At 47.1% G+C, this 13,642-nt stretch overlaps 1 protein-coding gene across 1 annotated transcript; it reads right to left on the reverse strand.

Annotated features, from left to right (window-relative positions):
- Window positions 1-3,596: 3,596 nt before the first annotated feature.
- SERPINA9 (serpin family A member 9) lies at window positions 3,597-13,578 on the reverse strand. The gene is made up of 4 exons (XM_090272136.1): window positions 12,934-13,578; window positions 6,905-7,175; window positions 5,444-5,591; window positions 3,597-4,026 (listed from the first exon to the last, which is right to left on the reverse strand). Exons 1-4 carry the CDS (start codon window positions 13,565-13,567, stop codon window positions 3,826-3,828), a joined length of 1,254 nt encoding a protein of 417 aa, XP_090128262.1. The 5' UTR covers window positions 13,568-13,578; the 3' UTR covers window positions 3,597-3,825.
- Window positions 13,579-13,642: the final 64 nt, after the last annotated feature.

A 13,642-nucleotide genomic window follows, 5' to 3' on the forward strand; every position in this document is an offset into this window, starting at 1 on the left:
TCTGGTGCTGGGAGTGCTCTCCAGGTGTCCCTCCTGACTTTTTAAAAAGTGTGACTGCACTTTCCGCAGGCCTGCTGCTGCTGCTGCTGCTGCCGCCGCCACCACATCACGTCCTCTCCACCTCGGCTCCACTCCTCCTACATGTCTGGATGAGTATTTCTTCTTTATATCTTTGTTTGCTGGACTTCCATGCGGTTTGATTTTCTGGAACTTCTGGTTGTCTCTACTTTTGAGGTAGTTGTGTTCCTTCTTAGTTGTGGAGGAAGACACAGTATGTCTGTCTAAGTCCCCATCTTAGCCGGAAATAAGTTTTGTTTTTGTTTTGTTTTAATGCACACTAATATAACAGCTGTCACAGTACAATCTAACAAAATTGTTTCAAATGAAGTTAAAGACAACTAAGCACTACTAGAGCCATTATCTGGGAAAAACAAAATGGAGTTTTTGGCCAACCCAATACTTGAAACTTCTCCCCCTCTTTCTCTCTGATTGTAAATTCCACAAGGCAGGATTCATTCTTCATTGTACCCCCAGCCTCATCGCTGTGTCTGGTCCAAAGTATGTGCTCAGTTTACCGAAGTGCCTACACGGGGATCCACTGGGAAGGTGGAGAAGGAACATGTACCTAGAAAATCGAGATGCCCCCAGGTGGCCTGGGTGGTCTTTCTATGATTCACTTTAAAATACTCCCGCACAGACAGAACAGAGGTGGTAACTGTTCTTACTTACATCACAGGGCCACTTAGTTAACAATTGAGGAATCTGATTAGCCACAGACACTGCAGGGGGTCGTTAGCATCAAAAAGAAAGATTCTGACCAGAAGCCCAGACAGCAGATGTGGCTGATCTGAGCTCTGGCCAACGAGGATCAAACGAGGTTGACCATGAACTCTAGATGGAGACTCAAAACTAACAAGCCTGAGGGATGGTTAAAAAATGATTTTTCAGTGATGAAGTCACTGGTGTGTAAAAGTATGGATTGGACAGAGACATTGTACGGGTAACACAGTCCCCGTGTGAATAGGCCACGCGTGGTACGCTGGACTCAGCACTCTGAACCAGATTTTTGTTGGTTTATTTGTTTAGATGCTCTTTGGAGGTTTTGTCACCTGGCTCGAATTAGACAGTTAACGGAATGTGCCTTCAGAATATTGTCGCTTCTGCCCTGAGTGAAAGGGTCATGCAATTCTGTGATAATCATTCTTGATATTCTGCGATCAATGATTTGGCTGACATCTTGAAATCACAAGTCAAACTAACAACCAAAACTATTGACATCTATACCATTGCTATATTTTCAGAGGCCCGTGAAAATCTTATTATAAACCCTCCAACCACAAGCCTTCACCTCTGTGTGTCGCTTCCTGTCCGAGAGCGGACTTGCCCACCCAACTGCTTCCTACCACCTAGTAACAAAGGCTCCTTCCCACGCCTCTCCTCAGTCTGCCTGCCCCTGACCAGCCTTGGTGCTTCCTCGTGTGGCCCTGGGAGGGGTGACATGCTCTTCTCTTGGGAACTGTAAGAAATAAATGCAGCTCTTCCAAAGGCAGTTGCCTCTGTGCCTGGCATCTTAGCAGGCTTGGTCACAACACGCCCCAGCCACGTTTCAAAACAAATGCAAAGGAGAGGCACCTGAAAGAAGGGAGAGGTGCGACCTCAGTGACAATATGTTTTATGATGTTTTTGTGCCTGAGGTCAATACAAGTCTGAAGAGCCCAGGGTGCCACCGAGGCCGGCTGGCACAGTAATGTGCCCCTTGGGGACCCGGTTGTGCGGAGGAAGGCTGACAGCCCTCACTCAGCCCTGACTACTGGGGCCTCCCAGTAGCTACGAGGAGGGACTAAGAGTTGTGAGTGACAGAAGTAGCCTCAGCCAGTGCTTCACACCCGCCATCTCCTTGTGTCACCTGTGGGCTGCTGTCCTCTGAGGCACATGCCATGTTTTGGGAGCCAGGTCATACCCAGAATGCTCGTCAGAGGAAAGGATGGCTGGTTTCTGCCTGGGGATTATTTTCTAGTACCAAACACAGAAATAAATGTATTCCTTTATATTTAAATTATCGTTGGCATTCGATAGTTTCAGGTGTATCATGTTGTGATTGGACATTTACATACCTTACAAAGTGACCCCTCCCCCCCAGTAAGCCTAGTGCGCACCGGGCACCGTACAGAGTTAGCAGACTGTTTTACTGGCTGTATTCCCTGTGCGGCATGCTGCATCCTCGTGGTTCATGACTTCGTCACTGGCAGGTCGTACATCTTAATTCTCCTTGTCGTTTTGCCCAGCCCACACTCCCTTTTCACGTGACGACCATGAGGATAAAAGTCATAAAAATCATATAATCTTGTTGACAGAGACACTGGGACCTGCATGGCGTGCCTGAGGGTAGCGTGCTGGGCACAAAGCGAGGTTTGGGCCAGGCAGCGTGGCGGCCCCCACGTCTGGGCTTTGGCCCCGGCTCTCACCCCGCCCTGGGTGAGCTGTCCTCGCTCTTTGAGCCTCTGGTCTCCTGTTTGTGAGTAAGGGGGAGTGGGGAGGATTGCCCTGAGGCTTCTCCAGCTCTCTAGCGTAACCCCCTTCTCTCTTCTTTCTTTCTGTGTAAAAGAGCTCAGGACAGACAACGTGAGCACCCCCCTCCAAAAAGGAGTCTCTGGATCTGATGGGAGTGGGGATCCACCACAGGCTGCGGGGGCCACCCCGATAATGGAGCAGCCCCTTCCGCAGAGGGTGGGGAAGGGTAGCACAGGCGTCTTTTCTTGGAAGCCCGGTGGCCCATTGCACCATGTGCAGCTCTGATGCATCAGAGTGAGGGGGCCAGGCCATTGTCACCGCAAACCAGTGCAGAGGAGGCTGAGCACCCGGAGGGCTGTGTGTGCACATGCAACTGTGTCATAGCCACGAGGGCAGCCTGCCTTGACCAGTCTGGATGGAAAACTGACGCACGCGCCCAGAAAGGTCTTCACAACCCACGTGTTTGAGAAACTCAGCAGGTCTGGCGGCACCTCTCAGCAGACCCAGACTCCTTTCCTTGGCCAACAGCACCTTACACGACCTGACCTTGGTTCTCCCATTGCAGCCGCGTGGCTTCTTTCCGCCCTGGAAGTTCCTGACTCAGCCTTGTGCTCACAGAAAACCCCCTTACCGTCCGTTACCCGCTTTCCAGTCACCCTGTCCTATGTCTTCACAGCACGGACCATAACCTGTAAAAGTCACACTTATTTATAGGTTTGGTTTTATTGTTGTGGGGGTCTATCACCCCATCTAGACCCCCAAACTGGGGACCTTGTCTACCTAATTCGGTCCTAGCATGTTAGGTGCTCAGTACGTTTCTGCTGAACAAATAGATGAATTCGTTCAACAAAGTGTCACACAAATGTCACACTCAAATGTCACATGCTGACAACCAGGCCACCGTGAAGTAACCATTGGACCATTTTCAAATTAGGACCGTGGAGGCATGTGGGGGAACTGTTGCCGAGTCCATTCACATTTTAGGTTTATTAAATTTGTCACTAATTCTGCAGGCAAGGTGACCGCCCTGCATGTGACCACACTCAGGGGCCCTGAGGAATGGAACTATGCCAGGCCAGAAACATCCCATGAAGCCAGTTCCCAGGGAGATTTATGATAAAGAGCGCAGACTGGGGCTCATGGGCTTTAACCCGGGCTCCTGCTGACTTTTGATGATTGAGCCTCAAAAGTGGCGTTTGGGCAGCAAATGCGGCTCTGCAGGGTCCAGGGGGACCCTCAGAACAGCAAGGGCACACGGCTTACTTCCTGTGCGTTGTGAACGAGCGTGCCGTCAGTCAACAGGCCTTTTCCCACCTAGAACTTGGTGGGGTTTTCCACTTTCCCCAGGAAGAGCACGGTCCCCGTGGCTTTGTTGATAATCAGCAGCAGGAAGGACCTGTTGAAGCAGATGGAGAGAGCGGGGCCATCCTTGGACCGGGCCGTGAGCTGGGCGGCGGTAGCCGCCGCGGCCTCGGTGCCCTCCTCCCTGACGTCCAGCACAGCCTTGTGGGTGGCCTGCCAAGGGAAACACAACATCAACACTTCTGAAAAACCGAGTGTGGGCGTTTTGCCCAGGAATGGGGATACCCCCCCTCCCCCGCCCCGTAATGAGAGGCTTCAAGATTACACTACACGCCTGGCATGAGGTTTGTTCAATTGCAGCGGGGTTGCTACTGGGCAGTTGGCCCTTAAGCATGGATTGGACGGTTACAAACACAGCCCAGAGAGACCTACGTGTGAGTCCCAGCTCTGCCACTTACTGTTGCAAAAGTTCTTTAGATGCCGTGTGCTTCATTTCCCAAACTGGAGGAAGGCTGATAATAATGCACGCATCCCACAGGGTTATTTGATGAATTAAAGGGGACCCTACCAAGTACGGGCACCAGAGTGGCTGCTACAGTTGTCACACAGGAGGCGTGGGTTAGGTATGATTGAATATTGCGTCCTTACTCGCTCTTTTGGAGAAGAGATTCTCCACCCGGGGGCCATGTGCTGCTAAGCTTCAGGGCTCCTGTAACACCTCAACAATTCCAACTATTATTTTCCACATGTGCACATGAGCACATAATGGGTCAAGGTCCGCGATGCTCATCATGTTCTAGTGGGGTCTCCCTGCATTCCTTCCCTGACCCCAATGACATAGGTCCCCTTCAGTGGCCCAGGACTACTTCTGACTATTATAATCTGTTATCAAAATAAATTTTAGGTCAGGGATCAGAAACCCATATTCAGACAGGGGTAAGACAGGGAACCCCAATGAGACAAGAAGACCTTCCGTAAGAGCATGGGGCCCACGGGGAACCCAAAGGGTAACCTCTGTCAAAAAGGGGTGGTCACAGCCCAGCCCCAGTCAATGGTCCCTGTGCAGAGGTTTGGACTCACTATGTGGGCATTGATTGGGTCAATGATTTGTTTCAAGAAAATCAGAAATCGGAATTTTTTAGGAGCAATACTCTACATTTTAGAAGTCAGTCCTCTCTTTCCCTGCTCTACTTTTCTCTTTTACTTTTTTCTTTTTTAACACTGCAGGCCAAACCCAACACATCTCCAGGGCACTGATGGCCCTTGAGCCGCCATGTCACGACCCCAGCGTGAGGACCTGGACTCCGGGGAGGCGAGGCCCAGCGCCAAGCGTGTGCCTGCCTGTCTGCAGCAGGTGTGGGCAGTGCCTGGTTCTCAAAGAACCGCAGCTGCACGTCAGGAACACCTGCTGGAGGAGGGAGAAACGGTGCCCGTGGATCAGGGGTAAAAATGCCACAAAGCATCAGGCCCGGCAGCCACGCGATTCGGCCCTATTTCTGCTGCAGAGATGTCACTTCGCCTCCTGGGGACTCTCTCTTCTTGTCAGTGAGATGAGAGTGCTCCGTTAGTCAGTCTCTCCAGGCCCTTCCAACTCAGGCTCTCCTGCAAGCACGCTCATCAACCAACTCACTTTGGAAACTTTCAGGAAGCCTCTCTTTGTGATTCCAGAAAAATCAGCATTTTTGTCAAAGGCATCCCGGATGCCCATCTCCGGGAGAATGGTTTCCAGCTCATAGGAGGTAGAAATGGAACATTTTGGAATGAACACCTCTATCCACCTGTGGAGAAGGGGAAAAGGAAGGGTGAGGTCACAGGCCCTGGGTCCTCATCTCTGTTTCTAGGTGGCATTTCAGTAGACTCTTCTCCCACGAGGCACTGCTGGTTGCCACTTAAGGGTCAACGCATGCCAGACTACCGACCTCGCTTGCTCCGGAAGTAAGCCTACTGGGTGAGCAAGTTCAGCCCCGAAGATGTATGAGATGAAAAATAGGCCCCCTAGTGAAGTAGGGGACAGGGCGGAGAAGGGGACTCACCAACGGAGCTTCTGGCAGAGACCACTGGGACGCGCCGGATGGTGACGGAAGTGAGGCCACCACCCCTGGACCGGAGTGCCACCTGCAACCCTTCTTGAGACAAACCCTGCTAATCTCCGAGAGCAGCAAAGTCCACACGTGGTTACTAAGCAGCTTCAATGTGCTAGTGCCAACAAGAAACTGCACTCTTAATTTAATTTAATTTAAATTAAATTGCAATAACCATATGTGGCTGGTGGCTATTATCCTAGACAGCGCAGCCCTGGAGCTGGGCACATTTTTTCCTTCTAACGGTTTCCCGGACCCCAGAGTGAACAGCTCACATTTACTGAGCACTTCCTCTGTGCCAGGCATCGTCTCAGGCACATCCACAAACGTTAGCCCCATTTTAGTGATGGTGAAGCCTAGTTTTAGTGCTTCGCCCAAGGTCAGGTCCTTAATGGGTCACAGAAATGTAAGCACAAAGGTGGTGCACGGACACTTTGCTGACGGACTTTTGTGACATCTAGCACAACTGATGACTAGCTTTCTTTGTCCTGTTTGGCGCTGGCTCAGCCATCTTCATCTTCTCTCCGCTCCATCTCTTCACAGACGCCCCCAGCCCCACTGCCAGCCTCCATCCTGGCTCCTCTGCCTCTCTCGGGCCCTGGCTGCAATCTTAGGAGGGAATAAACTTGTGAAACATTCTACCGTGTGCCTTGGTCCCCAACTTTATATCTTCACTGGTGTTGTTTCCTTTACCAAATACGCCTTTTCCAAGACTCTATGTCCTACCCATACCTTCATGTTCTGTCCATACCTGTGGCCAAAGGCACCACCTCCTTGAAGGCTTCCGTCAACCCCAGCTGAAAGTGATCTCTTTGCTCGGAAGCTTCTCAGCACTCCGCCTGCCTCCCCTGGACATGGACCATTGTCTTTCTTGAATCACAGTTTTCCCTGATCCTGTCTTTTCTCTTCCTCTAGACGATGCCCGCAATGCCAAGAAATGGTCTTTTCCCCACCCTTGGATGTATACCATCACCTGCCTCAGGCCCTGGCAAATTGACCTAGGTGCCCACCTCTTCTGGAGTGAGTGGCTCCATTTCTTCAGTGTCCTTGATGACAAATTCTGTTCCAGCTGCCTCATCCTGCCCTGGTCGGGGAGGACGAAGAAGGCCACGGTGTCCCCACTGTAGTCCGTCTGCAGCACAGAGCAGTTCAGCTCCCTATCCACCGCGAAAGCAAACTCCTCCACCTGGTGCATCATCGGGACCTTCACAGTGGTCTTTCCCACCACGAACGGGTATCTCTGACTGGTATACGTGGGGTTAAAGGGCTTCTTCCACTTGGCTGGCGCAAAGAGAGAAGAGAGGTCTCTGTCACAGTGCAGTCAGTGAGGTAAGGACAGCAAAAATGATCAAGTGAGGACTTCTGAACACTCTCTACTGTAAAAAAAAAAAAAAAAAAAAAAAAAAAAGAGGAAAGTACCAACAATTGGTTGAAATTAACTTTTCTTACAACTCCAGAAATTAACTAAATGCTTTCAGCACAGTAGGAAACAATTTATTAAAGAAAAACAGCTAAATTTTGGTAAGAAGAGAGCTTTGTGGTATTGCAACCTGCCTCAGCTCCACACCCCCTGCCCCAGCTCAGTGTAGCCTTAGAAAGTCAAAGCCTGCGGTGCCGGCCGTGACACCCTGCACCCTGCCCGCCCCTGAAGGAAAACAATGGGGCTGGAGCCTTTTCAAAGACTCATTCCTGAAGAATTGTCATTTCTTGAGCTGTCTTTGTGGTTCACTGGAAGGCATCACTCGCAAAGCTGTCTGTATTTGATCTGATTGGGAGCTCAACCAATGGAAAAAGTCATTTCTTCGGGGAAAAGTAGTCAAAAATAGTTACAGGCACTGATAAGTTTTGCAGCTGTCCGAGGAAGTAGCTAACAATCAACTAATCAAAAAGCTTAACAAGACAAGCTGGGGGTGGCATCTTCAAAAATGACAGAGTGAGAATCTCTGCATATTTATCCTTTCAAAAAGGCAAAAAACTGGCAGAAATAGTCAGAGTCAGCTTTTACAGAACTCTGGAAATTAACCAAAAGCTTGCAGCAGACTGCGAAGAGTCTATTTAAGAGAAATGGCTGAACCTCAATGAGAACAGTCAACTTTGTGGCATTTTAACTTTGTGTTAGTCTCGTCCTCCACTCTCTAGCTCAGCAGTGCCTCTGGAAAATAGCAGGCTGTATTCCCAATCCCAGAGGAAGAGGAACAGATCTGAAGAAACTTCAAAGTCTCATTCCCAAAGGATTATAATGATTCGACCTGAGAGATTCCTGGAAGACCTCACTTACAAGGTTGGTTGGGGCTCACTCAGTGCTAAAAGCATTTCTCCCCCAGATCAGGGAGTATTTGTTAGGAACAATTATAAGCAAGTGTTTTAGCTTCATGGTTGCCTGGCTGAGGATAACAGATGGAACAAACAGTAGACTAATCAAAAAAATTTATAAGGAGCCCTGGCTGCTGTGGCGCAGTAGATTGAGCGTCGGCCTGTGAGCCAAGTGTCGCTGGTTCGATTCCCAGTCAGGGCACATGACTAGGTTGCACGTCAGGTCCCCAGTTGGGGGCGCAAGTGAGAGGCAACCACATAGTGATGTTTCTCTCCCTCTCTCCTTTCCTCTCTCTCTTAAAATAAACAAACAAATAAATAATAAAAAAATAAAATAAAATATTTTTTAAAAAAATTTTAAAGGAAAAGCTGAGAAAAAAAGATGCCCATAGAGACTTTGGAAAGTTCCAGTATACCCTGGGCATTTAGGTGCTACATGCATGTGTAATGTATGTGCATATTTGAAAACATATGAGAAGGTCCTGAGTTCTCCCCTCTGGCTGACCTTGGAGGTCTGCACAAACAAAAGCCGAATGCTGAAGCAGAGTCTAGACAGCCGTGATGAGTGTTGATGGCACACCCCCCTCATGCACGCAAAGACCCTCTGCAAGGACTGGGAGGTTTATTTGTTCCAGGCATTTAAGAAACTTCTGCCCAATCGTGACCACATGTGACAAAGTACAGACTTTAAAAATTAGTTCAGAAAAATCACCAAATAACCACTGCAACAAGCAGGAACAACAAACTTCTGGGAGAGGGAAAGAATCTGATTTTCAGAGCTGCCACATTACATTATTGTTAAAATCCAGCTTTTATTTTTAAAAAAAATTTAGCATAAAAAAAAACAAAGTGTGAACCACACACAGGAAAAAACCTAGGAATACCAGAAATGAAAGAAGGAATACCAATATAGATCCTATGGACATTAAAAGGAAAATAAAGAAATTCTATGAACAACTCTATGCCCACAAAATTGATAAGCTAGACGAAATGGTCTAATTCCTTAAAAAACAATTTTCCAAAACTCCCATAAAAAGTAGTAGACAATATAAATAGGCCTATAGCTATTAAATAAACTCACAATATTTAATAACTTCCCCCCCAAAAAAATTATAGGCAGTGATAAGTTTTGCAGTTGCCTGAGGCAGTTGCAAAAATAGCACCAGGTCCAGATGGAAAGAAGCAGAGGTAATACTTCCTAACTCATTCCATGAGGCCTGCATTGCCCTAATACCAAGACCAGATAAAAGACATTATAAGACAACTATAGACCAATATTTCTCATGCATATTGATATAAAAATTCTCAACAAAGTATTAACAAATCAAATCTGACAATGTATAGAAACAATTATACACCATGACCAAATAGGGTTAACCCCTGGTTTGCAAGGCTGATTCAACATTGGAAAATCAACTAATATAATCCATCATGTAAATAGGCTAAGCAAGAAAAGTTACATAATCATATTAATAGATGTAAAAAAAAAAAAGCACTTCACAAAATCCAACACCCATTCATGATTAAAAAACAAACAAACACAACAAAACTTGTCAATAAACTGGGAATAGAGGGGAGCTTCCTCAAATTGATAGAGACTTTCTCCAAAAAGCCTTACAGCTCACATGCCACTTAATGGTGAGAAGCTCTAAGCCTCCCCCCTAAGGTCAGGTGCAACGCAAAGATGTCCCCTCTCACCACTTCTTTTAAACACTACTGGGAGTTCTAGCTAATGCAATAAGATAATAAAAAGAAATAAAATGTATATAAATTGTTTGCAGATGACACGATTGTCTATGTAGAAAACTCAAAAGAATAAACAAAAGAATTTCTGGAACTAATAAGTGATTATAGCAAAGTTGCAGAATACAAGATCGATATATTATACAAAAGTCAAACACTTCTATAGATACCAGCAATGCACACGTGGAATTTGAAGTTAAAAACGGTACCATTTAACATCTCCCCAAAATGAAACACTTGGGTATAAATCTAACAAAATATGACAAGATCTATAAGAAAAAAACTATAGAACTCTGATAAATAAAATCAAATAACTAAGTAAATGGAAAGATATTCTATGTTTATGGATAGAAAGACTCAATATTGTTAAGATGTCAATTCTTCCTGACTTTATTTATAGACTTAATGAAATCCCAATCAAAATCCTAGCAAGTTATGGTATACATATTAACAACCTAATTCTAAAGCTCATATCAATACGCAAAAGACCCAGCATAGGCAACACGATATTGAAGGAGAAAAACGAAGTTGGAAGACTGACTCTAACCACCTTCAAGATTTCCTAGAAAGCTACAGTAATTAAGAGAGTGTGGTACTGATTACAAAACAAACAGGTAGCTCACTAGAACAGAACGGAGAGCCCAGGAATAGACCTAGATAAGCAGAGTCAACTGATTTTTGACAAAAGAGCAAAAACCGTCCTTTCAACAAATGATGCTGGAATACCTGACAGCCATATTCAAAATAATGAGTCTAGACACGAGGCTTACATTCTTCACAAAAATTAACTTGAAATGACTCATAGACCGAAATGTAAAACACAAAACTATAGATTGCCTACAAGATAAAATAAGAGAAAGCCTAGATAACCTAGGGGATGGCAATCACTATAATCACTATTTAGATATTGCACCAAAGGCACGATACATAAAAGAAGTGATTGATAGTCTGAACTTCATTAAAATGCAAAACTCCTGCTCTGGGAAGACAAGGTTAAGTAAATGAGAAAACAAGCCACAGACAGCAAGAAAACATTTGTAAAACATACACCCGACAAAGGACTGTTACCCGAAATCAACAAAGAATTCCTAACACTTAACAATAGAAGACAAACAACCGGATTTAAAAAATAGAAAGGCCTTGACAGACACCTCATCAGAGAGGATATACAGATGGCAAATAGAGATATGAAAAGATATTCCGCGTCACATGTCATCGGGGAAATGCAGATTAAAACAGGGAGATACCAGGACACACCTATTCAAATGACAAAATTCTGGAACGCTGACAACAGCAAACGCTGGCAGGGATGTGGCGCAACGGGGACTTTCACTCGTTGCTGCTGGGAGTGCCGAACGGCACAGACGCTGGGGAAGAGTTTGGTGGTTTCTTTCAGAACCAAACATATTCGTGCTAGACAATCCTGCCAGCATGCTCCTTGGCATAAGGAATCAAAAAGGATGTTGCCAGAAAGACAGGCACATAGTATAGGATTCTTCTGATAGGAAATGTCCAGAATAGGTGAGTCTGTAGAGGCAGAAAGGAGCTGACTTGTTGCTGGGGAAAGAGCAGGAAAAGGAGGGACTGCAGATGGTTCTTGGGTTTCTTTTTGAGACGATAAGAATGTTTTTGAATTACAGAGTAGACGTATTTACACAAGTTTGTGGATATGAAATCAAATAACTAAAATCCAAAACCCAAGCCCACTGAACTGTATATTTAAAAATGGTGAATTTTATAGGTTATGAATTATATTAACATATAGTAACATTAACTTAAATGGAACAACATATATTAAGTACAGGAAACTCAGTAGGAACTCAAAGCCTCTTTATGCTTTTTCCCTCTCCTCCAGCCTTGCAGAATGGATGGATAAATGGGTTAATGGGTGCACGAGAGGAGGGAGGAAGGGAGGGAAGGAGAGAGGGGGGAGGGATGGAGGGATGACACCAGAGTGACCATGGCAACTCTGTCTGGAGAGTCCAGCCGCTTCAACCATATGCACGACCCTAGGAAGTTGGCTTCATTGCCCCTCCAGTTAGCGTAAAGACTGGCTCACATCAGGCACCCAGCACATGGTCGCTCTTTTAAAGCAACATGCTCAGAGTCATGCAGCACATCAGGGCAGAGGTGGGATTCAGACCCAGGGTCGTCCGGCTGTAAAGCTTCAGCTCATTCAGTGTGACACAGGGTTTTTGTAAACTGTGACGCTCTAGACAGACGTACAGGGGACTGAACGGCAGCTGTGCTGGCCTGTCAGCACTTCCACATGTAAAAGTGTTCTCACCTTGGAATGGGCTTCTTTTTGATTTTTAAATTGCCGTTTGCCTTCAGTATCATTCTGTGCTAGTTTCAGACGTACAGTATACTGGTTACACAATCATATACGTTATAAAGTGTCCCCCTGATGTTTTCAGTACCTACCTGGCACCGCCATCGTTATTAAGGTATTACTGACTCTATTTCCTGTGCTGTTACCTTACACGCTCATAACTATGCCATGACTACCAATTTGTATTTCTCAGTCTCTTTTCCCAGCTCCCCAAACCCCTCCCCTCTGGCAACCATCAGTCTGTTTCTTAACCTGGCTTGTCGGAGAGCTCTGGGTCCTTTTTCAAAACCTTCAAGGGGCAGTGGGGTACTTACTGGTAGCAAGAGATACAGTCCTTTCTCCTCAACTAATTTCTAGACTTTTTTTTCCCCACTGAGCCCAATCTTAGCCCCTCAGGACACAGACTCAGGCTGTACCAAGACAAGACTGGGCAAGGTCCTTTGGAACTGATAAACCGAAGCTAACAGCGAGGACGTGAGAGAGCCAAGGTCACGCACCAGCTAGTCACAAAGCTCCTTAGAACCTGGCCAGTAAGCGCTGGGGCCCTCCTAACACCTCACCCTACTGTCCAGGGCTGTCCAGCTTCCCTGTGCGACCGGGTCTGGGAAGGAGCAGAGCGTGAAAACCAAAGTCAGCCTCTCTGAGCCCTACCTTTGAAGAAAATGTAGTTCACCAGGACCATGGCTGTCTGCGGTTCCAGGTCTTGGATTAAGTTTACAACCTTCCCTTTGGTCTCCTTCTCCACGTAGCTGTTGATCCTCTTCCGGGCAGCAGAGGCGTTGAAGAAATCTGTAGGAAAGACTTCCGACTCATACAGCCTCTTGACGTCGTTCAAGAATTGTGTCTGCAGCGGCAGCTCCTGTTTGATGAAGAGGATACTCCCCATTCTCAAGTCCAGGTCTTTGTTGGGGACTCGGAACGAGTGGACCAGACACTGGAAGCCCTGCTGAATGGCGGCCTCTGGGGTGTGGGCGAGGTTGAACCCCATGCTCTGGAGGATCTGGGTCTGGGTGGCCGCACGGGCCCCCAGGGCGAGCATGGCCAGGGAGGCAGAGACGCTCACGGGGGAGAAGAAGATGTTCTGGCTCGGAGTCTTCGAAACCAGCCTCTGGTACAGGCGGAAGGCAAAGTCGGTGTTGCTGGAGGACACTTGGGGGGCCGGAATGCCCTTTGTGGAGGTTGTGGCGGGGGATCCTTTGCTGGGGGGACGGGACGGGGACGCACAATAACAGACTGAAGCACAGAGGCCAACAACGAAGAAAACGTGATGAAAGGAAGACGCCATTTGGGAATGAAGTGAGTCTGCAAGAGAGGAAGCACCATTGAGCAAGGTAAGGGAGGGTTCAGGCGCCGAATCAGA

This window comes from Furipterus horrens, unplaced genomic scaffold (genome assembly GCF_987537825.1).
Source record: "Furipterus horrens unplaced genomic scaffold, mFurHor1.1.pri manual_scaffold_3, whole genome shotgun sequence".
NCBI lineage: Eukaryota > Metazoa > Chordata > Mammalia > Chiroptera > Furipteridae > Furipterus > Furipterus horrens.

Bases quoted from the DNA above. Each gene is read 5' to 3' on its own strand.
- SERPINA9 (XM_090272136.1), bottom strand. From the start codon at position 13,567: ATGGCGTCTTCCTTTCATCACGTTTTCTTCGTTGTTGGCCTCTGTGCT. The intron at 5,592-6,904 runs GTGGGCACCTAG...CCTTCTCCACAG, and splicing joins AGCCACTCACTCCAGAAGAG to GTGGATAGAGGTGTTCATTC. The intron at 4,027-5,443 runs GTGAGTTGGTTG...TTCCCTTGGCAG, and splicing joins GCTTCCTGAAAGTTTCCAAA to GCCACCCACAAGGCTGTGCT.